Source organism: Rhinolophus ferrumequinum, chromosome X (assembly GCF_004115265.2).
Source record: "Rhinolophus ferrumequinum isolate MPI-CBG mRhiFer1 chromosome X, mRhiFer1_v1.p, whole genome shotgun sequence".
Lineage (NCBI taxonomy): Eukaryota > Metazoa > Chordata > Mammalia > Chiroptera > Rhinolophidae > Rhinolophus > Rhinolophus ferrumequinum.
Genome location: NC_046284.1, coordinates 74613146 through 74637754, shown reverse-complemented (window position 1 = coordinate 74637754; position 24609 = coordinate 74613146). Strand labels below are relative to the sequence as shown.

Genomic DNA, 24609 nt, shown 5'->3' with positions numbered 1-24609 from the left:
TCTAGCAAGTGTTGCCAGTCAGAGGTGGGAAATATTCATTGTCCTGCAGTTGGAGAAAAGAGGATGTGATCTCTAGTCTAGAGGGATTACCATCTACCTAAAAGCTATTTGCAGAGCTAGTATTTCAGGAAGGGCTGAAAGCTTTAAATGAAATGAAGGGAGCTCTCTACTTGTAAAGGAATTTAAGGTCAGAGTCCCTAGACATTCCTAGACAATACAGTCTAACTATATTACTGTGAAGGAAAACTGGGAAAATCATGTAGAGGCCAGTGACCAAGCCTTGGATGCTAGCAGTAGGATTTCCAGAGTACGGTTTTTATGTCCACTTCTGGCGTAGTCTGTGTTTCAGAGGAGATAAAAGAAGAGGTTTGTCAAGGAACTTATACTCGTGATTCACACCATAGAGACAATAGCAAATAACGTATGGTAAGAATATATACATTAAAAAGTTTGACCATTTCTTTTTTTTTTAACTTTATTGGGGTGACAATTGTTAGTAAAATTACATAGATTACAGGTGTACAATTCTGTATTACATCATCTATAAATCCCATTGTGTGTTCACCACAAAGAGTCAGTTCTTCCATCACCATATATTTGATCCCCCTTACCCTCATCTCTAACCTCCCACCCTCCTTACCCTCTGGTAACCACTAAACTATTGTTTGTGTCTATGAGTTTTGGTTTCTCATTTGTCTTGTTCTTTTGTTGTTTTGGGTTTATATACCACATATCAGTGAAATCATATGGTTCTCTGCTTTTTCTGTCTGACTTATTTCGCTTAGCATTATACTCTCAAGATCCATCCGTGTTGTCACAAATGTTCCTATATCTTCCTTTCTTACCGCCAAACAGTATTCCATTGTGTATGTATACCACAACTTCTTTATCCAATCATCTATCGAAGGACATTTTGGTTGTTTCCATGTCATGGCCACCGTAAACATAGCTGCAATGAACATTGGAGCACACGTGTCTTTATTTATAAATGTTTTCAGATTTTTTGTGTAGATACCCAGGAAAGGGATTGCTGGGTCATATGGTAATTCTATTCGTAATTTTTTTTTTTAATTTATTGGGGTGACAATGGTTAGTAAAATTACATAGATTTCAGGTGTGCAATTCTGTATCACATCATCCATAAATCACACTGTGTGTTCACCACCCAGAGTCAGCTCCCCTTCCATCACCATACATTTGATCCCCCTCACCCTCATCCCCCACCCGCTAACCCCCTTACCCTCTGGTAACCACCAAATTACGTTCCCCAGATTAATTTTCAAACCTGTGGCCATCCTGTGGTCACCGACTACCCTCCAATCCCCTCACCCTCCCCCCCACATCCCACCCCTCCCGCCCATCTAGCAATCCTCAGTTTTTCCTCTTTGTCTCCAAAACTGTTTCTGATTAGTTCATTCACTTACTCTTTTCTTTAGATTCCTCAGAGTCAGTTTTTTGAGGAACCTCCACACTACCTTCCATAATGGCTACACCAGTCTGCATTCCCACCAACAGTGTATGAGGGTTCCTTTTTCTCCACAGCATCTCCAACACTTGTTACTATTTGTCTTGTTGATGATAACCATTCTGACTGGGGTGAGGTGATATCTCATTGTGGTTTTCATTTGCATTTCTCTGATGATTAGTGATGTTGAGCATTTTTTCATATGTCGACTTGCCATTTGTATGTCCTCTTTGGAGAAATGTCTCTTCAGGTCCTCTGCCCATTTTTCAATTGGGTTGTTTTTTTTTTATTATTATTGTTGAGTTTCATGAGTTCCTTGTATATTTTGGATGTTAGCCCCTTATCGGAGGCACTATTTGCAAAAATCTTCTCCCATTCAGTTGGTTGCCTCTTTATTTTGTCGATGGTTTCTTTTGTTGTGCAGAAGCATTTAAGTTTCATATAGTCCCATTCGTTTATTTTAGCTTTTACTTCCATTGCCTTTGGAGTCAAATTCATAAAATGCTCTTTGAACGCAAGGTCCATAAGTTTAGTACCTATGTTTTCTTCTATGCAGTTTATTGTGTCAGGTCTTATGCTTAAGTCTCTGATCCATTTTGAATTAATTTTGGTACATGATGACAGATAGCAGTCCAGTTTCATTCTTTTGCACGTGGCTATCCAATTCTGCCAGCACCATTTATTGAAGAGGCTGTCTTTCCTCCATTGTATGTTTTTAGGTTCTTTGTCAAAAATTATCTATCCATATTTATGTGGTTTTATTTCTGGGTTCTCAATTCTATTCCATTGGTCTATGTGTCTGTTTTGCTGCCAATACCATGCTGTTTGGATTATTGTAGCCCTGTATTACAAGCTAAAATCAGGGAGTGTGATACCTCTAGTATTGTTCTTTTTTCTTAAGATTGCTTTGGCTATTCGGGGTCTTTTGTGGTTCCAAACAAATCTGATGATCTTTTGTTCTATTTGTTTAAAAAATGCCATTGGGATTGTGATGGGGATTGCATTAAATCTGTATATTGCTTTGGGAAATATGGCCATTTTAACTATGTTGATTCTTCCAATCCATGAGCACGGAATGTCTTTCCATTTCTTTGTGTCTTCTTCAATTTCTTTCAAAAACGTCTTATAGTTTTCAGCATATAGGTCCTTCACATTTGGTTAAGTTTATTCCTAGGTATTTTATTCTTTTTGCTGCAATTGCAAAAGGAAATGTTCTTTGTATTTCTTTTTCTGAGATTTCATTGTTAGTATATAGCAATGCAATGGACTTCTGTACTTTGATTGTGTAGCCAGCAACTTTACTGTATTCATTGATTGTTTCTAAAAACTTTTTGGTGGAGTCTTTAGGGTTTTCTATATATAGCATCATGTCATCTGCAAAGAGTGATAATTTAACTTCTTCATTCCCAATGTGGATGCTATTTATTTCTTTCTCTTGCCTGATTGCTCTGGCAAGGATTTCCAACACTATTGTTGAAAAGCAGAGATGATAGAGGACAGCCCTGTTGTGTTCCTTAATATAGGGCAAAGGGCTTCAGTTTTTCACCATTAATTATGAGATTAGCTGAGGGCTTGTCATATATGGCCTTTATTATGTTAAGTTATTTTTCTTCTATACTTATTTTATTAAGTGTTTTAAACATAAATGGATGTTGCATCTTGTCAAATGCTTTTTCTGCATCAATTGATATAATCATATGATTTTTGTCCTTTATTTTGTTTATGTGATGTATCACATTGACGGTTTGCGGATGTTGAACCATCCTAGTTTTCCGGGGATGAATCCCACTTGGTCGTGATGAATAATCTTTTTAATGCATTGTTTTATTCGATTTGCTAGAATTTTGTTTAGGATTTTTGCATCTGTATTCATCAGAGATATTGGTCTGTAGTTTTCTTTTTTTGTGTTGTCCTTACCAGGTGTTGGTATCAGGGTAATGTTGGCCTCATCAAATGAGGTAGGGAGTACTGTCTCTTCTTCAATTTTTTGGAAGATTTTGAGCAGGATTGATATTAGATCCTCTTCGAAGGTTTGATACAATTCACTAGTGAAGCCATCTGGTCCCGGACTTTTGCTGTTGGGTAGGTTTTGGATGACTGATTCAATTTTGTTACTGGTGATCAGTCTGTTTAGATTTTCCAGTTCTTCGTGTTTCAGCCTAGGAAAGCTATATGTTTCTAAGAACTTGTCCATTTCTTCTAGGTTATTGAATTTGGTGGCATATAGTCCTTCATACTATTCTTGGATGATCCTTTGTATTTCTGTGGTGTACCTGATAACTTCCCCTTTTTCATTTCTGATTTTGTTAATTAGTGTCTTCTCTCTTTTTATGTTAGTGAGCCTAGCTAAGTGTTTGTCAATTTTGTTAATCTTTTAAAAAAACCAGCTCTTTGTCACATTAATTATTTCTATTGTCTTTTTGTTCTCTATTTCATTAGGTTCTGCTCTGACTGTTGTTCTTTCCTTTTTTCTGCTGACCTTGGGTTTCACTTATTCTTCTTTTTCTAGTTCTTTAAGGTGTAACATGAGGTTATTTATTTGGGATATTTCTTGTTTCTTGAGATAGGCCTGTAATGATATAAATTTCCCTCTTAAAACTGCTTTTGCTGCATCCCCAAAATTTTGGTAGGATGTATTTTCATTGTCAGTTGTTTCTGTGTGTCTTTTGATCTCTCCTCTAATTTCTTCTTTGACCCAGTAGTTCTTTAAAAGTATGTTGTTTAATCTCCATGTATTTGTAGATTTTCCTGCTTTCTCTTTGCAGTTGATATCCAATTTCAAAGCCTTGTGATCAGAGAAAATGCTTGGTATGATTTCAATCTTCTTAAATTTGCTGAGGCTGATTTTATGTCCCAATATATGGTCTATCCCTGAGAATGTTCCATGTACATTAGAAAAGAATGTATAGTCTGCTGTTTGAGGATGTAGTGCTCTGTATATGTCAATTATGTCCATTTCATCTAATGTGTCATTTAGGGCTGCTATTTCGTTATTTATTTTCTGTTTGGATGATCTATCCATAGCTATCAATGATATATTTAAGTCCCCTAGTATAATTGTGTTTTGGTCAATTTCTCCCTTTAGTTCTGTTAGTAGTTGCTTGGTGTATTTCTGTGCTCCCTAAATATTGATGACTGTTGTGTCTTCGTGTTGTATAGACCCCTTTACCATTATGAAATGTCCATCTTTGTCTCTTGTTATCCTTTTCACCCTGAACTCTGTTTCATCTGATATCAGTATGGCTACACCTGATTTTCTCTGGGTCCCATTTGCTTGGAGTGTCAATTTCCACCCTTTCACTTTGAGTCTATACTTGTCCTTGTAGCTGATATGTGTCTCTTGGAGACAGCATATGGTTGGGTTTAGTTTTTTGATCCAATCTGCTACTCTGTGCCTTTTTATTGGTGAGTTCAGTCCATTTACATTTAGGGTGATTATTGGTATATGAGGGTTTCCTGTCATTCTATCTTTAGTTTTCTGGTAAGTCTGTGTCTCCATTGTTTCTTTGCCTTTTTGTTGTTGTCTATTATTTCTGTGTGGTGGTATTCTATGATGTTTCCCTCTGTGTCTTCTTTTATTACCGTATATATTTCAGTTCTGGATTTTTTTTTTGAGTGGTTATCCTTAAGTTTATGTAAAAGAAAGTTTGATATTTAGAGTATTCCGTTTTCTTCAGCACGCTTACTTTCTCCATCCCCATATTCCAGTTCAGGCATTTACTCTCCCCCTTTTTATGTTTTGGTTGCCACAAATTGTCCCTGTTGATGGTTGTCGAATAGCCTCCTTTAGTATTTCTTGTAGTGCAGGTCATATATTAGAAAATTCCCTAAGCTTCTCCGTGTCTGGAAAGGCCTTCATTCCTCCTTCATATCTAAAGTATACCTTTGCTGGATATATTATTCTTGGCTCATAATTTCTCTCTTTCGATAGTTTGAATATTTGGTTCCACTCCCTCCTGGCTTGTAGAGTTTCTGCTGAAAAATCTGCTGATAATCTAATGGACTTTCTTTTGTAGGTTACCATTGTCTTTGCCCTGGCTGCTTTGAGGATTCTTTCTTTGTCATTGATTTTAGACAGCTTCAATACAGTGTGCCTTGGAGAAGGCCTGTTGGGATTGAGGTAATTAGGTGTTCTATTTGCTTCTTGGATTCAAGGATCCAGTTATGTCCACAAGTTTGGGAAGTTCTCATCGACAATTTGTTTGAATATATTCTCTATTCCCTTCTCTCTTTCTTCTCCTGCTGGTATGCCCATTATTCTTATATTGCTCTTTCTGATGGAGTGAAAATGTTCTTGTAGTGTTCTTTCATTTCTTTTAAGTCTCAAGTCTCTTTCTTCTTCCATACGTGTAATTTCCAGGTTTCTGTCTTCGATATCACTGATTCTTTCCTCCATCTTGTCAACTCTACTACCTAAGCTGGTTATTTCATTCTTAATTTCTTCTACTGAGTACTTAATCTCCATAAATTCTATTTGGTTGTTTTTTAAAATTTCAATCTCTTTAGTGAAATGCTGATGTTTTGTTTTGATTGTTTCTGTGTTCATTAAACTGCCTTTCTGTGTTTTCTTGCATCTCGTTGAGTTTTTTCAGAACTGCAATCTTGAATTCTCTGTCCTTTAAGTCACATATTTCCATATCTTTAAGTTCCTTTCTGGAGACTTTTCACTTTCTTTCTGAGCTGCCTTGTTGCCTTGGTTATTCATGGCAATTACTGATTTATTATTTCTCTTCCTAGAGAACTACAGGAGTGGCTTCTGCAACAGGTTGATAGGAAGAGGTCTTTCTTTTGTTTTCCAGTACTTGTTGGTAGAATGGTTTATTTTCTCTCCAACTGCAGCCTTTTGTTTCTCTCTTACACGTTAGTGCTATATTTTCTCTGCACTATTCCAGCTTCTCACACCATGGGGGGATTCCATGGGAGACGGGTTTCTCCCCTGTTAATAGCTTGCCTGGGTCACAGGGCGCAGTGTCTGTGTGGGTATGCGGAGAGCTTTTGAAGTTCCAAAGCTCTTCCTGCACCAGATTCAGAGCCTGTATGTTTCATCAGTTCTATTTACTCCTGCAGGGATCCGCCCAGATAGGTGGGGCCTGGGGCAGGGTGTGTTGTGAGAGGTGGCCCAGAGCAATGGCGGCGACCACCACCACAGCCAGTCCTGCTTCCACAGCTCCCTCCCCTTTACCGTAACTAGTTGGGCTGTGAATCTTTGTCTGCGGTCCACAGTTCTCAGAACAGCAAATATTCTGTCCTTTTGATCTGACAGTTCTACTTTTCTACTTCTAGCACTGAGCAGGGGGTGCGGGGTGAGCTCTGGGATGGTAGGTAGGGGGCAGGTAGTCTCAGTGCCTAAGGCTTCTGTTCTCTGCTTGGCAGTGAAGGCTTAAACCACCGTGTTCAGGCTTCTTCCCTCAGTCTTTTCTCCGAGGTCTCAGCCGTGAGCGTTGGGTTCAGCCGTGTTATATGCTGCCCCCTCATCCCTGTGGGCCATAAGCAGAGGCGTAGCTATCCGAGTTCTTCCCTCTCCCACAGCTGCGGTAGTTCCGGGATGCAGTGAGCTCGGAGCACTGAGCTAGGTCTGCGTCCTACGCCCGCGCAGCTCTGTCTCGGCGTTTCTCCCTTCCCTCCTCCCCCGCTCGTGCGATTCGCCCACCTTTAGGTGAATTTAGTAGTGGGCCTCTTCATCTTGCCTGTCTGCTGTGCACGGAGTCCTTTGTGGAGTCATTATTGTTCGATTAGTTGTAAATTCCAGGGAGCTTTACAGAGGCTAACCTCATGCCGCCATTTTGATGACGTCCAAGTTTTACCATTTCTTAGTGGTCAAATGGGCATAATGAAAATATATACACAATGTTGTAAAGATTATGTAAGGTTCCAGATGGGTACTGGAGTTATCCAAGGGTCACTTCATAGACTGTGTAGATGCCTTTCCAATGCTCCATACACCTGAAGCTGAAGTAGAATAACATTGTATGTCAAATATATATATATATATATATATATGCATTTCCTCCCCCACAGGAAGTGGAGTATAGCATAAGGAAGATAGTCAATGGTATTGTAACGGTTATATAAGATGTCAGACTGGTAGTAGCTTGGGGGAGGGATGTTCTCATTTTGTGAGGGTTGTAAATGTCTAACTATTATGTTGCTTTGCACACGAGAAACTAATTTTACAAAGTACTTAATAAAAAGAAAGTATTTACATTTCTTGTAGGATTCTCATGAGGATTAAATGATAGAATGTATGTAAAGTACTGGACATGTAGTAAATGCTCAGAAAATTTAATTTTATTAAATATAGATGTGGTATAAGTTGCTAGACACTTCAGAAATGCAAAGAAAGTGGAAGTCAATGACCCAGCAATCCCTGTTTTGGGTGTCTACCCCCAAAATGTAAAAACATTTATGCATAATGATGTATAGACTCCGATGTTCATTGCAGCATTATTCATAGTGGCCAAGACATGGAAACAAGTGAAGTGTCCTTCAATAGATGATTGGGTAAAGACATGGTAACTGTACAAAATGCTACACTACTCAGCCATAAGAAAAGATGAAATACTGTCATTTGTAGCAACAAGGATGGATCCTGAGATTATTATTTTAAGTGAAATAAGCCAGACAAAGAAAGTCAAGAACCGTATGACTTTACTCATATGTGGGATATAAACCTGAAAGCAACAAAGTAACAAGACAAAGAAACAAAAACCTATAGACACAGACAACAGTTTAGTGGTTACCAGAGGGTAAGGGGGGAGGGGGGTTCTAGAAGAGGGTAAATGGGGTCAAATACACGGGTGATGGAAGGAGAACTGACTCTGGGTAGCAAACACACAATGCAATATGTAGATGAAGTATTATAGAAATGTGCCCTTGAATCCTACATAATTTTACTAACCAATGTTGCCCCAATAAATTTAATTAAAAAATAAGGACTAGAGAAGTCAGGGGTAGCTTCCTGGGGTACGTGGAAGTTGAGCAGAGCTTTGAAATGTATTTATATTTCACAACTCAGAAGAAACACACAAAATTAATAAAATAATAACATGTGTTTTAATATTACTATGTACCAAACACATGCATTGCACATATTATCTTATTTCTTTGAATGTACACAAAAATGGTATACATTTTACAGTGGAGGAAACTGTGGATCAGATAAATTAGGAAATGCAACTGATAAGCAGAGGAACTTGGATTCAAACTCAGGTCTGTCTGACTCCAAAATCTGTAGTTTGAATCACTACACTGTACTGACTGTTAAGGGGGAAAAAAAATCCAGAAATCTGAATTAAAAACCTATTGGAATCAGATGAAAAAGAATTTTAAATAAGTAGGTGTGGGAGAAAGTTTATAAACCTCTCCAATTTCGTGAAAAACAACATCAGAAATATATTTTTCTCTTTAAAAGTGAAATCAGTCCTAACAAAGTTCTTACTGGCTAGAATTTATAAACTAATGAAAATTCTTAAGACAAATGAATGTTTGCTTTGATTGAACTTATGGTTTTCAAGTTTCTGACACTGAAAGAGACAAAGATAGGAATTCTGAAATGACATAGTTTTCTATAATACGTGTTTTATTGTTTAGGAGTTTTTGATTTTAGAAACATTGTTTATATAAGCCATAAAACAGTGGTTATTCTGAAAATTGTTAATGATTTTTAAATTCAATTATAATAGTTTTATTTTTTATTCCTACATTTTTATTAAATTCATTGGTGGTTAGTAAAATTATGTTTCAAGTGTACATTCGTGTAATACATCATGTATATGTTGCATTGTGTGTTCACCATCCAGAGTCAGTTCTCCTTCCATCATCAAATATTTAACCCCCTCTACCCTCTTCTACCACCTCTTATCCACCCTTACACTCTGGTAACCAGTAAACTGTTGTCTGTGTCTATGATTTTTTGTTTGTTTGTTTGTTGCTTTCAGTTTTATATCTCATGAGTGAAATCATATGGTTCTTGACATTTTTTGTCTGACTTATTTTCCTTAGCATGATAATCCCAAGATCCATCCATGTTGTTGCAAATGACAATATTTCATCTTTTCTTATGTCTGAGTAATATTCCATTGTGTATATATACCACATCTTCTTTATCCAATCATCTATCGAAGGACACTTGGGCTGTTTCCATATCTTGGCCACCATGAATAGTGCTTCAGTGAACATAGGGGTATGTATATCTTTATCCATAAATACTTTCATATTTCGGGGGTATATATCCACAGGAGAGATTGTGGGCTGTATGTAATTCTATTCTTAATTTTCTGAGAAACATCTGTACTGTTTTCCATTGTGCCTGTACCAATTTACATTCCCATCAGCAGTGTATGAGGATTCCTTTTTCTCCACAGCCACTCCAACACTCGTTATTACTTGTCTCATTGATAATAGCCATTCCAACAAGTGTTAGATGGTATCTCATAGTGGTTTTGATTTGCATTTCCCTAATAGCTAGTAAAGTTGAGTATTTTTTTCTTATATCTGCTGGCCAGTTGTTGTTTTCTTGGGAGAAGTGTCTGTTTACATCCTTTCTCCATTTTTTAATTGCATTGTTTGCTTTTTTGTTGTTGAATTGTATGAGTTTTTTTATTTTATTTGATACCTGTTAGATATATTAGCCCCTTATCAGAGGTGTTATTTGCAAATATCTTCTCCCATTTGGTTGGTTTCCTCTTTGTTTTATTTAAGATCTTTTTGCTGTGCAGATGCCTTTTAGTTTAAGTAATCCCATTCATTTATTTTTGCTTTTACTTCCCTTGCCTTTGAGGTCAAAGTCATGAAATCCTCTCTGAACCCAAGGTCCATTAGTTTAACACCTATGCTTCCTTCTGTGCAATTATTGTTTCAGGTCTTATGTTTAGGTCTTTGATTCATTTTGAGTTGATCTTGATATATGGTGACAGGTAGCTATCTAGTTTCTTTTGCACGTGGCTTTCCAGAGATTTTTAAATTGAATCAGTTGGATATGAATGCCTCAGGAATAAGTTTATTAGGCTTTTCTCAAAGATTCATTGTGGCAAAGACAGTATTACAAGCTTAATCTTTTGTTATAGCATTAAGACAACTGCAGATTTAAAAAAAAAAAAAAACACAGAAATCCTTACTGTTTTCTAAAACCTAAACTCAGTGCAATATTTTTGTCCTCATTTTTCTTTTGTTTTATTATCACTTTTCTTCCACGTGGTCAATACAGAATGAATAGTGCAGTTAAATAGGTCAGATTATGCTACACAGCTATGAAAGTTAGGTCACAAACTTCTGTGTGAGCTTCCTCATCCAGGATGGAAAAGAACATATGATTAATTTTTTTTAGTCTGTTTGGGCTCTTATAACAAAAAAAATACCATTGACTGGATTGCATAAACAACATTTATTTCTCACAGTTCTGGAGGCTGAGAAGTCCATAGACAGTGGTCTGCTCACTGGTGGAGCTCTCTGGGGTCTCATTTTTATAAGGACACTAATCCCCTAATGACCTAATCACCTCCCAAAGGCCATATGTCTAAATACCGTCACACTAGGGATTAGGTTTCAACATATGAATTTGTGGTGCACATAAATATTCTAACATCCAGTCTATAACATTAATTAAATGATTCACAATATTTTTGAGGAGATAATACATGGTTTCTCAGATAACAAACAATCCTTTCTGGTATAAACCGTGCTTTATGGAAGTGTTCTTCAACATGTGGTCTCTGGATCACATGGGAATTTATTAGGAATGCAAATTATTGGGTCTTAACCCCGACCTACTTAATCAGAAACTCTGTGGGTGGGCAGCCCCCCAGATGTTTCTAAAACATGCTCAAGTTTGAGAACCACTGTGTTAAGTTATAAATAATAAATTCTGTCTTAATTGATTTGTGACTAGGTAGAGGAAGATACTTTTAGCTAGGCCTTAAAGAGTGAGTCAGAATTTTGTACACCATACTTCTTCTTCTAGTTAAAAATAATTTGATATATTTGGAAAACCAATAGGTCTGACAATGTGATGTTATGGGAAAGAGTATCACCTTTGACTTTCATAAAGGATGCCTTCCTGGAGGATAATCTGGCATTACACAGCTAACTCCTAGCAATTCTGCTTTTTGAAATTTATTCAATAGAAATAGTTGCTCAAATGTACTAAGTTGGGTGTACAAGAATGTTTATCAAAGCATTGCTTCTAATAGTGAAAAAATGAGAACCAACTCCATGTCTACTAGTTATTTAAATTATGGTACATGATTCTGGTGGAATTCTAAGTATACATTAAAATGATTAGCTACCTATTCATTGACAAGACACTATATTCATAACAATTATAATTGAATACAAATTAAGATTATAAAAATGTATGTGTATATAAGTCAAGTTTAGATAAAATATCTATACATGTATTCATTTATAAGTCTGTAGTCATATTAAAAAAGTAGAAAGTTATACACCAAAAGATTAGCAATAGAAATATTAGTGATAGATATGTATATATTTAGATTTGTGTTTGCTTATCTCTGTTTTCTAATGTAAAACTTCATTCTTGTGTGAAGAAATAGTGAAAGCTTAAAACAAACTTAATTTAAGACTTTTAAGCAGACTATTTACAAAAATCTTATAATTAGAGGCTAGAAATACCCTTTCTGTTTTTGAAAACACTGTATTTGTCCTGGAATATTTGAAAACAACTAATCCTTCTTGCTGTAACAGTTCACTGTCAACGTTAGTGTTCTAAAATCTGGCATAGGTTTATTTCTGAAAGTTCGTATTGCTATTATGTAATTACAAAAATATGGGTTTTATATTAGAAGTTCTTGGAAAAATAAAAATTGCTTCGTAGTAGGAGGCAAGAGATTCTGATTCAGCCTTGCTACTAAAGTTCTGTGTGAATTTGGAAAATTTAATCTCCATATTTTTGGCTTTGGTTTCCTCATCTATAAAAAATGGCAAGATCAGAAGGTCTTGATGACCTTTAATAGTTCTAGAAATTCTAGATATTCTAGAAATCAATAATAAATTTAGAAACCAAACTATTTTCAGAGAACTATATGAGGAAGTATGGAGGCTGAAAAAAAGCTCTCTAAAATGTCCTTTAAAGGATTCTTCTTCTGGTGTTACACAGGAGGTTGTTGATGCTTCTCTCCCTTAGTATTTCTCCCTTAATTGAATTTAAAAACAAATTATGTGTTACTAAATATCAAAAGATAGTTGAACATTGGTATACTTATGACACCTGGTGGTCAAATCAAACATCACAGCTAAATTCTAATTCCCCAGACACTCATTAGTTTCCTCTCAGTGGTGCTTTTCTTCCCTGATTCATCCATTCATCATGCATTCACTTATTCACTCAACAAACACTTAGTGGATAGCAATTATGTTTAAGACACTACTGTGGAGGAAAAGAATACGTAAGAATGAGATTTTTATGTGTATGAGATTGCAACCTATTTAGAACAACAAAATAGACTCCATGGGAAAAAAGTAACCGCAGCATGAAAGGTGTGTTAAGTGCACTCTCCCTAAAGAAAATGATCAGAACTATGGATAGATGCTATGAGGCCATAGGAGTGATCTGTGTATCTGTAAAATAGTGGTAATATTTTATTATTGCATAGGATTGTTGTGGAGGATTGCTGGAGAGAGTGTGTATGAAGTATTTAGTATAGCACCTTACCCAAAATAGTCATTCAGTGATTGTTTATTATTATAACTAAACCAAAAATGATCAGAGAAGACTTCATGTATATTAACTGTTCCCTAATCTTTATTTAAAAAATAATTCAGGGGCCGGCCCGGTGGCTCAGGCAGTTAGAGCTCCATGCTCCTGACTCCGAAGGCTGCCAGTTTGATTCCCACATGGGCCAGTGGGCTCTCAACCACAAGGTTGCCGGTTGAACTCCTCGAGTCCCACAAGGTATGGTGGGCTCCACCCCCTGCAACTAAGATTGAACACGGCACCTTGAGCTGAGCTGCTGCTGAACTCCTGGATGGCTCAGTTGGTTGGAGCGTGTCTTCTCAACCACAAGGTTGCCGGTTCGACTCCCGCAAGGGATGGTGGGCTGCGCCCCCTGCAACTAGCAACAGCAACTGTACCTGGAGCTGAGCTGCGCCCTCCACAACTAAGACTCAAAGGACAACAACTTGAAGCTGAATGGCACTCTCCACAACTAAGATTGAGAGGACAACAACTTGACTTGGAAAAAAGGCCTGGAAGTACACAGTGTTCCCCAATAAAGTCCTGTTCCCCTTCCCCCCCCAAAAAAATAAAAATAAATAAAAATAAAATAAAATAATTCAGGTTCAAGTATATGTTTTTTTTATTTAGACTGACTGTACAGAACATAAGATCAATTACTTTAGTTAGTTCAGTGGATAAATAAACAAACCACAAAAAAAGATACTGTTGGCTCTATTTACAGTTTGCTGGATGAATTGATTAACTCAGCAAAATAGTCAACTCAGTGAAAACAAAACACATTTGAAGTAGCTGTTTACTTAATGAGCTGATTGATTGACTGTAATGAACTGTCAGTAAATACAGTCTACTTGAAAGTCCCATGTAGTCAGTGCAAAAACATAAAACAGGCTGTTTGGCATTGTATGAACTGTGTGTGGGTTGATTGAAGTTTTAAAATTTAATTGGTTATGTTTCAAGTTGAGTAGGCACTGTCTTAGACCATATGTTGCTTTCAATAGTTAATGTTAAGTCTGTCTCCCTTTCTCTTTAATTCCATAAAATATGAAACAACTGCCTTTGCAAGCAACTAAAAGTACAAGGAAACATTAAATCCCATTTGTCCATTTGTTTTTACAATCAGACATATGCTTAAATTTCTTAAAAATTTCAAGCATTTGGGTAGTAAAACTATCATTTTCAAGGTTAAAATAAGCTAAAGTGTGAGTGCTTTTTGCCAAAAGCAATAATGTTCTGATTCAAAAGAAAACCAAGTACAAAGACCATGTCATATTAGAAATGAATGTCTAACATGGATAAGGGAAGATTTGAGAGAGGACAGGATTGCTGTCTTCAGATATTTGAAGAGTTTCATTTGTAACAGGCAGTAGATTTTATTTGGCTTTGGTAGGTAGAACTAATTTGAAATGACAGGAATACAAATATTCTTTTTTTTCAATTACAGTTGACATTCAATATTATATTAGTTTCAGGTGTACAGCATAGTGATTAGATATTTATATAACTTACAAAGTGTCCTGCCCAATAAGTCTTGCACCCATCTGACACCATACATAGTTATTACATTATTATTGACTATGTTCCCTAAACTGTACTTTATAACTGCATGATTATTTGGAACTGCCAAGTTGTACTTCTTAATCCCTTTACCTTTTTAACCAGCCCCCCAAACTCTCTTTCATCTGGCAAGCATCAGTTTATTAATGAGTGTGATTTTAGGGTTTTTTGTTGTTGTTCATTTATTTTGTTTTTTAGATTCCACATATAAGTGAGAGTATATGATATTCGTCTTTCTCTGTCTGGTTTATTTCACCTAGCATAATACCCTCTAGGCCTATCCATGTTGTCACAAATGGTGAGGTTTCATTCTTTTTTAAGGCCAAGTAATATTCCATTGTATATACAAGGTGTGATCAAACAATACAGTGAATATTTAAATTAAAAAAAATTACAGTAAAAGACACATTGCCATTAATCCCCCTCAGAATACTCCCCCTTGCTTCAAACACATTTATCCCATCATTCTTGCCACTTTCTGAAGCAATTCTGGAAGTCCTCTTTCGTGAGTGTTTTCAGTTGCACTGTTGTGGCTGCCTCAATGTTCTGAATCAATTTAAAATGTTTATCTTTCACGGTCATTTTGACTTTGGGGAAGAGCCACAAGTCACACAGTGTCAGATCCAGTGAATAAGGGGGATGAGGACACACCATAATGTTTTTGACAGATATTGCCATACCAGAAGCAATGTGTGATGCGGAGTATTGTCATGATGGAGGATAAAACCGTTTGCCCATTTCTCAGGCCGTTTTTTATGCACATCATTTCTTAAATGCTCTAATAAGCACTTATAATATTAACAGTTCACTGTAGGGTTCTTGGGTAAAAACTCAGCTCACACAATTGCATCAAGGTCAAAAACCACAATTAACATCACCTTGATGTTACAATCTTGATTGATGCGCTTTTTTTTTTTTTTTTTTTTTCCCCACACAAGGAGAACTGGGTGATTTCCATTGAGAACTCTGAACCTTGGTCTCAGGATCATAACCATAGACCCAAGTTTTATCTCCCAAGATGACATGTCTTAAAAAGCCGGAATCTGAAGCGGCACAATTGTGCAACTCCAACGAAAATGCTGTTGCTTTTGTTTGACAGTGAAAATGCATGGAACAAATTTTGCACTTACTCCGTCATATTCAAATCTGTTGTTAAAATGCTTTGAAGGGAACCATAAGAGACGTTCAGATCCTCAGAAAGTTCTCTAATAGTCAATCGCCTGTTTGATTGAATCATTTCACTTACTTTTTCAACATTCTCTTAGGTTTTTGATGTTGAAGGACATCCCGATCTCTCCTCATTTACAATTGATTCACAACCATTACGAAATCACTGGAACCACTTGTAAACCATCTTCATGGTGACTGCAGAATCACCATAAACTAGTTTTTAACATTTCATGTGTTCCTTTCACACTCTTTTGCAGTTTGAAACAAAATTTCATGTTAAGGCATTATTCATGATCCATGATATTTGGCACACTTTAAAACACACTTTCTCTCAACCATAGCTCACACCTGACTGACTGCACTGAACAAGCTGAAACTTGTCACATACTTTACTAAGATTCGACATGCCTCTTCTCATATTGAAGATCCGTGCCTTTCTGTTGCATGGCACTCAGCAGCAGCATTCACCATATATTTTGATCACATCTCGTATGTAGTTATTTCCATTTTGTTTTCTGATTATTCTTGTAGTTTTTCTGTTCCTTTTTTATTTTCTTGCTTTTTCTCTTGTATGATGATGACTTTCTGTAGTGTTGAATTTGGATTATTTTCTCTTTATTTCTTGTATATATTTTGTAAATTTTTGGTTTGTGGTTTCCATGTGCTTCATATATACCAAAATATGTTTCATAGCACTGTATTTTAAATTGATGGTCACTTAAATTGGAACATATTTTAAAGTCACTACCATTTTTACTCACCCACTCCACATATTTTGTCATTATTTTTTAATTCTTTTGTATGTGTGTTTGTGTGTATCCATTAATTTACTGTTGTAATTATACATAATCTTCCTACTTTTGCTTTTTAACCTTTGTACTAGCTTTAGTGTTGGTTGATTCACTGCTTTTATTATGTGTTTGCCTTTGTGAGGTAGAATTCTACTTTGCGATATTTTCTTATTCATATTTTTTATTATTTTTTCTTCTTAAAGAAGTCTCTGTAACGTATCTTGTAATAGTGGTTTAGTAGTGATAAACTCCTTCAGCTTTTTATTATCTGGGAAGTTCTTTATGTCTCTTTAGATTCTAAATGATAGCTTTTTTGGGTAGAGCAATCTTGGTTGTAGATCCTTGCTTTTCATCACTTTGAATATTTCATGCCAGTCCCTTCTGGCCTGCAAAGTTTCCGTTCAGAAATCAGATGACCATTTTCTGGGAGCTCCCTTGTAGGTAACCAACAGCTTTTCTCATGCTGCTTTTAAGTCTCTCTCTCTCTCTCTCTCTCTCTCTCTCTCTCTCTCTCTCTCTCTCTCTCTCTCTCTCTCTCTTTTAACCTTTGGCATTTTAATTATAACATGTCTTCATGTGGACCTCTTTGAGTTTACCTTGTTTGGGACTCTCTGAACTTCCTGGACTTGTATGCCTATTTCCTTCACCAAGGTAGAGAAGTTTTTACTCATTATGTCTTCAAATAACTTTTCAATTCCTTGCTCTCTCTCTTCTCATTCTGGTACTTGTATAATGCTAATGTGGTTATGTTTCATGTTGTCCCAGATGTCCCTTAAATTATTAATATCTTTGCTTATTTTTTATATTTTGCTATTCCAATCGGGTATTTTCTGCTATGTTGTTTTCCAAATTGCTGATTCAATACTCTGCTTCATCTAATCTGCTGTTCATTCCCTCTAATGTATTACTCATTTAAGTTATTGTACTCTTCATTTCTGACTAGTTATTTTTTATGCTGCCTATCTATCTTTTTATATTTACTACCTTTTTGTTCAAATTCTCACTGAGATCATCTATTCTGCGCCTAAGTTAATTGAGCATCCTTATAACCAGTGTTTTGAACTCTGCATCTGGTAGACTGCTTTATTTCCTTTCGTTTAGTTCTTTTTCTAGAGATTTCTCCTGTTCTTTCATTTGGGATATATTTCATGGTCCTATTTTGGCTGCCTCCCTGTGATTGTTTCCATATATTCAGTAAATCTGCTATGTCTTCCAGTCTTGGCATAGTGGCCTTACATAGTAGGTATCCTGTGAGGGCCAGTGGCACAGTCTTCATGTTCACCTGGGCCAGGTGCTCCAGGAGTATGTCTTGTGTGGGATGTTTGTGCTCTCCTGCTGTAGTTGAGCATTGATTGCTGTTGGCAAGTCAGTGGGTAGTATTGACCTTCAGGCTGACTGGCAGTGAGGATTGGTCTTGACTACAGTGGACACACTATTGTGCGGGGTGTGACCCCATGGAACGGGATTCACTTGAGTGGGGTCCTGGTGCCTGCTAAGTCCACCATTTGGATGTGTTGCTTGTGGTGCTAATTGTGTGGTGGTCTGTTGTGGCCTGAATTTAGCCAGGTCTGTTGATTCTGGGGCTCTTGGAAAGGGCTCCATTGCAGGCCAAGGTCAGCAGCTGCTTGTGTTTGTCCTGGGGCAACCTGGTAAGAGCTACAAAGTGATCTGAAATTGGTAGCTGCCTGCACTGGACATGGAGGCACCAGGGAGTGGTTATGCTGTAAACTGAGGCCTACTTTCACTAGTGCTGTTCTTGGGGTGGTTTAGCAGAAGTCACAGGGCATACCAAGGCCAGCTGCTGCTTGTTTGGGGTTTGCAGCACTTTGAGAGATTTTAGGAAATTCCACAGTTCAGGCCCAGGCCAGCTGTTTTTGTGGATTTGCCTCTGAAAGAGGTTCAGGCACTGCATGTAAATTGGGAAGAGTGGGGTCTCAGAGAATCACCAAGGTAGGGTGAGAACAATGTTAGCCAGTTTAACGCAGACTCAGACTTGGCACCTGCCTGTGCCTATAGGCTGTGTAGTGGGAGGGCTCTACAAAGGAACAATGGCACCTGCTTGCACTTTATGTCTTGAGAGAGAGCTGTCCCTCTAGCCTTTGCCCTGAATCAGACAATTCACTTTCTCCTTATATGTCCCTGGCACTTTTTGAGCTATGTCCATTTGCTGGAGCTTAGGTTGAGTGTTTGTGAGCCAGTGTGCCTGTGCTCAGGCCATTTATGAGGATGCTTGGGTCTACAACAACCCTCCATCTCATCTGGACAGAATGCCCACTGATTTTACAGCCAGATGTCATGGAGACTCCTGTTCTCAGCACTGGTTCTCCAGGCTGGGGGTCCTAGTGTGGGGCTAGAAACTCTTGCTCCTCAGGTGGGACCTCTGCAGCCAAGATATCCTTCCTAATTTTTAACCATCATACACAAGTGTGAGACCAACTCATTTTGCATCTCTGCCCCTCCTACAAGTCTCTGTGTGGCTTCTTCTTTACGTCCTTAGTTATAACAGTTCTGTTCAGCTAGTCTTCATGTGGTTCTCAAGGGTAGTTGTTCAATAATTTAGTTGTAATTTTAATGTAGTCATGGGAGGGGGCAAGCACAGTGTTTACCCACTTTGCCATCTTGACCGGAAGTCAACAGGGATACAAATTTCCAGTCACTAGAGGTAAGAACTTTCTATTATGATTATTAAAAATAGATATTTTCCCCCCCAAAAAAAAACATACAGATGGCCAACAGACATATGCAAAGATGCTCAACATTACTAATCATCATGGAAATGTAAATCAAAACCACAAGGAGATATCACCTCACAGCTGTCAAAATGGGTATGAACCAAAAAGTCAACAAATAGCAAATGTTGGTAAGAATATGGAGATGAGGGAAGCTTCATGCACTTTTTGTGGGATTGTATGTTGGTGCAGCCAATATTGGAAACAGTAAGGAGATGCCTCAAAATATTAAAAATAGAACTACCATATGACCCAGCAATTCTATTTCTGGGTATTTATTCAAAGAAAACAAATGCACTAATTAAAAAAGGATATATTCACCTTTATGTTCATTTTAACATTATTTACAATAGCCAAGGTATGGAAGCAGCCTAGGTGTCCACAGATATATGAGTGGATAAAGAACATGTGGTATTTATATAAAATGGAATATTACTCAGCCATAAAAAATGAATGAAATCTTACCATTTACAACATAGATGGACCTAGAGGCTGTTATGTTAGGTGAAATAAGTCAGACAGAGAAAGAAAAATACCATATGATTTTACTTATATATGGAATCTAAAAAACAAACTAATCAACAAAGAAAACAGAAACTCATAGATACAGAAAACAAACTGATGATCACCAGGTGGGAGAGAGATTGGAGGGGGGTGGGCAAAAAAGATGAAAAGGATTAAGAAATACAAATTGCCAGTTATAAAAATAGTCACAGAGATGTAAAATACAGCATAGGGAATACAGTCAATAATATTGTAATAACCATATATGATATCTGATGTGTACTAAACTTACCAGGGTGATCACTTCTAAAGGTGCATAAATGACTAATCACTATGTTGTACACCTGAAACTAATGCAATATTGTATGCCAACTATACTTTTAAAAATATTTTTAAAATGTGATCATTCCCATTAATAACTTTTCACTGAGCTTGCCCTGAGAACTGAAGTAGAGATAACCCCTTTTGCTGTATCTACCACCAGATACCCTCTAGTTCTTCACATACTCTAGTAGTTTCTTGAAATAGTTTCAAGAATAGTCTCAATAAATGTGAATGTCTGAAACTATTATAATTCTCTAAATAAACACAGATTTTTAAAATTAGTCCATTGGGGTGACGATTGTTAATGAAGTTACATAGATTTCAGGTGTACAATTCTGTAATACATTATCTATATATCACATTGTGTATTCACCACCCAGAGTCAGTTTTCTATCACCACATATTGGATCCCCTTTACCCTCAACTATCACCCTCCTTTCCCCTTACCCTCTGGTAACCACTAATCTATTGTCTGTGTCGACGAGTTTTTGTTTCTTCATTTGTTTGTCATGTTCTTCTGTTGTTTTCAGTTTTATATACCACATATCAGTGAAATCATATGGTTCTCAACTTTTTCTGCCTGACTTACTTCACTCAGCATAATAATCTCAAGATCCATCCACGCTGTCACAAATGACACTAGTTCACCTTTTCTGATAGTAGAATAGTATTCCATTGTGTACATATATTCCACAACTTCTTTATCCAATCATCTATGGAAGGACACTTTGGTTGTTTCCACGTCTTGGCCATCAAAAATAAAGCTGCAATGAACATATCTTTACGGATAAGTGTTTTCAGATTTTTGGGTAGATACCCAGGAGAGGGATTGCTGGGTCATATGGTAATTCTATTCTTAATTTTTTGAGGAACCTCTACACTGTCTTCTATAGTGGCTGCACCAATCTGCATTCCCACCAACAGTGTATGAGGGTTCCTTTTTCTCCACAGCCTCTCCAACACTTTAAACACAGATTCTTAAAGTTATAGAAATTTCTGGAAAGTGCCACGACATATAAATAGGACTAATTTTGCCCTTAGCAAAATTCTGAAGGCGACAAATGTTATCTAAGTTGCACCATCTTTTCCAAGCCCCTATGCTTCCAAGACCTGGTGACCTGCTAGCCCTTCCCGAGGCTCTTATTCAATGTTTCATTCCCAAATGTTCATAGCCTCACCTCAGATAAACCCTTATAAGGTTGTAATTGAAAAGGGATTAAAAATTTCCCTCTCCCAGGGTTGAGAATAGGAAAATCGGCTAGATTCCAAACTTAAAATACATATGGAGACAACTGAAAAGCAGAAATGTGGAAACTCTCAAGAGTGTTGGAATGTATGTTTGGGGGCTATTTTCTAGTGAGTTCTTGCTTGTTGGTTATCTCTGCAAGTTTGATTACTCTCTCTGACTACTAAAGGAAATACCTGACTGTGTTTATTGCTAAAATAGTGATCTTTTTGATTCCTGAAAATATCTTCCAGAATACTGTTATCCATTGGTAGATTGGCATGATATTTTCAATTTACACAGAAAAGAACTTTTGAATTTATGAAAGTTCACACTTGAATACTTTTTGGTAGGAAGTAAATATATTTATTTACCCAAATATGGATTGACATGCCCTTGATGCTATTTTTACTCTATTTTCTGCAGAAATCATCACTCTCATACTTTCCTTAAGGAAGGAACCTATGTCTTCAAGAAGGGAAGTAACAGCACAAACAGTATAAGAACAAAGTGCACTGATCTTCAAATGCCATTTCAGTACTCTCTCTATGCAACCACCTACATCCTTATATTCGTCCCTAGTCTTCTGGCCAACAGTGCAACCTTGTGGGTTCTGTGCCGCTTCATTAACAAGAAAAATAAAGCCATCATTTTTATGATCAACCTCTCCATGGCTGACCTTGCCCATGTGCTGTCTTTACCCCTCCGGATTTACTATTACATCAGCCACCATTGGCCTTTCCAGAGGACCCTTTACCTGCTGTGCTTCTACCTGAAGTATCTCAACATGTATGCCAGCATTTGCTTCCTGACATTCATCAGCCTTCAGAGATGCTTCTTTCTCCTCAAACCCTTCAGGGCCAGAGACTGGAAGCATAGGTATGATGTGGACATCAGTGCTGCCATCTGGGTCATTGTGGGCACTGCTTGTTTGCCACTTCCAATTCTGAGAAGTGCTGGCTTAGCCAACAACACTGAATCCTGCTTTGCCGATTTAGGTGTTCCACACATCAGCATGGCTTCCTCCTCTGGCATGATAACTGTAGCTGAACTTGGGGGTTTGTATTACCTGTTATAATTATTACTTATTGCACATGGAAAACGAGAAAGTCTTTACGGGAACTTCAAGTTCCCCCTCAGAATACCAAAGAGAGAAAAAAGGCTTTATGGATGGTCCTGATATGTGCAGTGGTGTTCATTGTGTGTTTTACCCTCTACCACCTCAACTTCCCACTATTTATGATGGTGAAGCAACATGTTCACTCATGTGTGAGATGTGAGGATAGTGTTTTGGAAATTCATTGCAGGAAGGAGGATCTTCAAACTATTTCTCTTGAATTTTTGAATGATTCCAAGACAATGTAATCAAACAATTAGCTAGAACAATCTATATGCTCTATCAGTTTAGCTATGTTGCCTTGAAGGCTTTTCTTAAAAAATGGTGTTGTTGAGTGCCTTAATAAAATATGGCCCCCTTCCCTCATTCACAAAATGATCCTTCTGAAGGAACTATACATGCCTATATTTTCTGTCCAAATGGAAACATATTGTTCTATGGGGAACACAAGGAAAAGTTTTTCTTTACAGAAAGTGATTACCAACGGAATGAATTGCGCACCTGTTCCTCAGCAATGGTTCCAGTCTTTTCACCCTCTTTTGCAAAAAAAAAAAAAAAAAAAAAAAAAGTAAATTGGAAACAGGTGGACATAGGTGAATTTTCCAAAATTTCAAAATGTACAGTAGAGCAATATTATCCTAGTTTTATTTAGAAAATATACACTACTTGAAGAAAGTAGACTAAAGAGGAAAAGTTTATTAATATTAATAGGAGTTATGAGAAAAGCATATGATGCATGCTTTTATATATTGGCACTCATTCAGAAAATATTTTGCTATACTTGTTTATTAAAATCAAGCATGCCATGGTCTGACTATATTAATTTGTCTATATACAACCTCAGTCAAAATTTTGCTTGATAGATTTAAACAATGAGTTAATGAAGACTCATACACATGCATATAGTTTTTCAGGTGGATCTCATTTCTCACAGGTAAAGATGTATGTAAGGAGAACATTGGTGGATTGAATGTATCATAAATGTAAAATGAAAAATTGCTATTTTATAATTTTCAGTGTTTAAATAATTTTGTAATACAAATCATACACGTTGGAAAATTTGAAGCTTAAATTTTCATATATTAGATTTTATTAAAACTGTATTTTAAAAAGCACTGGTTAGTTTTATAAAAATACAATATGCACCGAATAATGTTTCAGTCAGTGCTAAACCACATATATGATGGTGGTCCCATAAGATAAGAAAGTCAAAATATTCTTATCTCCTCGTGATGTCATAGCCATTATAACATCATAGTGAAACGCATTACTCACATTTTTGTGGTGATGCTGGTGTAAACAAACCTACTATGCTGTCAGTCATATAAAAGTATAGTGCATACAATTCTGTACAGTACATAATGTTTGATAATGATAATAAGTGACTATGTTACTGGTTTATGTATTTACTATACTATATCTTTATTATTTTTTAGAATGTAATCTTTATATTTATTAAAAAAAAGTTTATTGTAAAACAGTTTGCTGTCTAACACCAGCAGCAGGCTTATACATCTCATGTTTACTGCGTCTCTTGATTGCATCATTTTCTTTTGTGCTTTATTTAATCTTGTGTTGTTCTGTGTTGTAGTTGTGTTGTAACATGCTGTATAGACTTATAGCCTAGGAGCAATACACTATGCCATATAGCTTAAGTGTGTAATGGGCTATATCATCTAGGTTTGTGTAAGTGCACTCTATGATGTTTGTACAACTATGAAATTGCTTAATGATGCATTTCTCAAAACACATCCCCATTATTAAGAGTGCATGATGGCATAAATATTTATTTCCTTATCTTTGTATGATTGAAAATTCACAAAATGATTTATTCGAGTTAATTTATTTTTATAAATAGTGATTGCCAACAAAAGAAAAATGTATAACATTTACCACAGGGGGTTAAAAAAACACAGTAAAACCTAAGTTCTCTGAAGTCTTCTAGGGATCTGTATTTTAGACAATTGTATACTATAGAAATGATTGAGTAGCTCTTTAAGTACCTAAATATTTAAAACACCATTTTAGGTGGAAGTAT

General features: G+C 36.7%; 1 protein-coding gene across 1 annotated transcript in view; it reads left to right on the top strand.

The window, feature by feature from the left end:
• The window catches only part of LOC117014344 (putative P2Y purinoceptor 10), a 28293-nt gene extending 5458 nt beyond the window's left edge, over positions 1 to 22835 (top strand). The window contains 3 exon segments of the mRNA XM_033092117.1: positions 21881 to 22506; positions 22509 to 22801; positions 22803 to 22835. Of these exon segments, the coding sequence (XP_032948008.1) occupies positions 21881 to 22506; positions 22509 to 22801; positions 22803 to 22835 (952 nt within the window).
• The last annotated feature ends 1774 nt before the right edge of the window (positions 22836 to 24609 follow it).